The sequence below is a fragment of the Rosa rugosa genome, chromosome 2 (assembly GCF_958449725.1).
Source record: "Rosa rugosa chromosome 2, drRosRugo1.1, whole genome shotgun sequence".
Classification (NCBI taxonomy): domain Eukaryota; kingdom Viridiplantae; phylum Streptophyta; class Magnoliopsida; order Rosales; family Rosaceae; genus Rosa; species Rosa rugosa.
In genome coordinates, this window is record NC_084821.1 from 43153755 (window position 1) to 43155870 (window position 2116).

The window sequence follows — 2116 nt, forward strand, 5'->3', positions numbered from 1 at the left end:
CATGTGCCACTTAACACTTTCATGTGTCGCCATGTGGGTGGCTTTATTACAACCCTAAGTAACTGCGCTCCCAGACGGCCAGAGCTGTCAAGCTCCCTCTCCTTTTGACACATGGCGCCTCACTTCCAAGTTCCAACCCTCTTCACAGCTTGACATTTTGGGCAGCAAGAAATCTAGAAAACTAAATTATCATTCTTGATTAGTTTATACCCTAGTTTATACTTTGGATTTTTACTTTTTCGACCTACCCAACTGACCCCAAAGTCGCATATAAAAATGTTGCATAGCGGAACCATTTCATAGCAATTTCAAAACTACACAAACCAATACCAACAAAACCCAAAGAAAAACCTCTCTCTCTATATGCCATGGTGATGGAGTGGACTAGAGGACCAACCATCGGCCGTGGCTCCACCGCCACCGTCTCCCTAGCCACTGCAGTCCTCTCCGGTGAGGTCTTCGCGGTGAAGTCGGCTGAGCTTTCGCGGTCGTCGTTCCTGCGAAAGGAGCAGTGTTTTCTATCTAAGCTGAGCTCTCCTCATGTGGTCAAGTACTTGGGTTGTGATGTTAGCACTGAACACAATGAGCCTATGTACAATCTTTTCATGGAGTACGTACCCGGCGGCACGCTTTCCGATGCGATTCGAAGACATGGAAAGGAGCTCGAGGAGTGTATGATCCAATCATACACGCATCAGATTGTGCAGGGTTTGGAATATCTTCATTCAATTGGGTTGGCACATTGTGACATTAAGAGCCAGAACATTTTGGTGTCTGAAGAGAGTGCCCAGATCAAAATTGCTGATCTGGGTTGTGCTAAATTGGTGCATGAAGCATCCACGTCGGCATTTTCCGGCACGCCGGTGTTCATGGCGCCGGAGGTGGCACGCGGAGAAGAGCAGGGTTTTGAAGCAGATATATGGGCACTTGGCTGTACATTGATTGAAATGGCCACAGGGGGCAATAGCCCCTGGCCGGAGGTAAGTGACCCTGTTTCGGCTCTCTACCGGATTGGATTCTCCGGTGACTTGCCGGAGTTTCCGAGGTGGCTTTCGAAAGAGGGTAAGGATTTCTTGAGCCAGTGTTTGACGACATGCCCAAGAGAGAGGTGGACAGCTAAGAAGCTTCTTGAGCATCCATTTCTTAAAGACTACTCAATGGGGTCTACGACTCTGAGCTCATCTCCTATTAGTGTGTTGGATCAAGGCCTTTGGGATTCATTTGAAGTCTTTGAAGAAGCTCCTCAGAATCAAGTTTGTGAAAGCATTTGTTCCAGTTCTTCTCCGCAAGAAAGGATCAAGATGTTGATCGGAGGTACTTGTTCTACATTTTCAGGTATACCCAATTGGGAATTTGATGAGAATTGGTGCACTGTTAGAAGCAATGGTGCCGAGGATAGCGAAGCCTTATTGAAGAACAACAATGTCATTGTTGCTACTTCAGAGCAGGAATATATGGCGGCAACTGTTGCATCAGATGAGAAGCTTCACAGTTCAATGTGTGATGATGAAGAAGATGATGATGAGGAATTAGATTCTGAATGTTTTGTAGAGTCTAACAGTAGAATTGGTAGTGATGGAGATTTTGTAATTTCATACATTGTTACAGACGATTCTTTCGTAAACAATCTTGATATTGAACAAGATACTCGGAATTATTCTTTTATTCACTTCCATTGTTATCATTCGTGTTTTGATTTTTCTGGCCAAACTGTGGTGCTTAAGTTTCTCTTGTTAATGTCTTCTCTGTTTTGTGTTAGTTTGGTACAATGCCACATGACAGATCAATTTCTCGATCTACAGGGTAAATGCATATATGTGAAGGGCGAAATGCCTTACTCGAGCATAAGGATAAATGCTCTTAGCAACTAGAGTTACAAGTCTCCACACCAAAAGTCGCATATCTTTACGAAAAGCATTTGGTGATCATGGGCACTGCTAACTTATACATCATTAGCTGGTTACCGGCCGTCTAGCATAGGTGTAATTGTGTAAGTGAGTTGATTGCTCCATGGAACTAAATTTCTCCTTAATTTACCTCGGTGTTTCAAAATAAACACAAAGTGTTTAATGAAATGTCTTAAATACATTAAATTAAGTAGTTAAAACAAAGAATT

The 2116-nt window shown here is 43.4% G+C and overlaps 1 protein-coding gene across 1 annotated transcript; it reads left to right on the plus strand.

Annotated features, from left to right (window-relative positions):
- Window positions 1-286: 286 nt before the first annotated feature.
- LOC133731906 (mitogen-activated protein kinase kinase kinase 18-like) lies at window positions 287-1886 on the plus strand. Its single transcript, XM_062159352.1, has one exon. The coding sequence runs from the start codon at window positions 369-371 to the stop codon at window positions 1869-1871; it is 1503 nt and encodes a 500-aa protein (XP_062015336.1). The 5' UTR covers window positions 287-368; the 3' UTR covers window positions 1872-1886.
- Window positions 1887-2116: the final 230 nt, after the last annotated feature.

Excerpts from the sequence above, each read along its gene's own strand:
- LOC133731906 (XM_062159352.1), top strand. The coding sequence starts at position 369 with ATGGTGATGGAGTGGACTAGAGGACCAACCATCGGCCGTGGCTCCACC.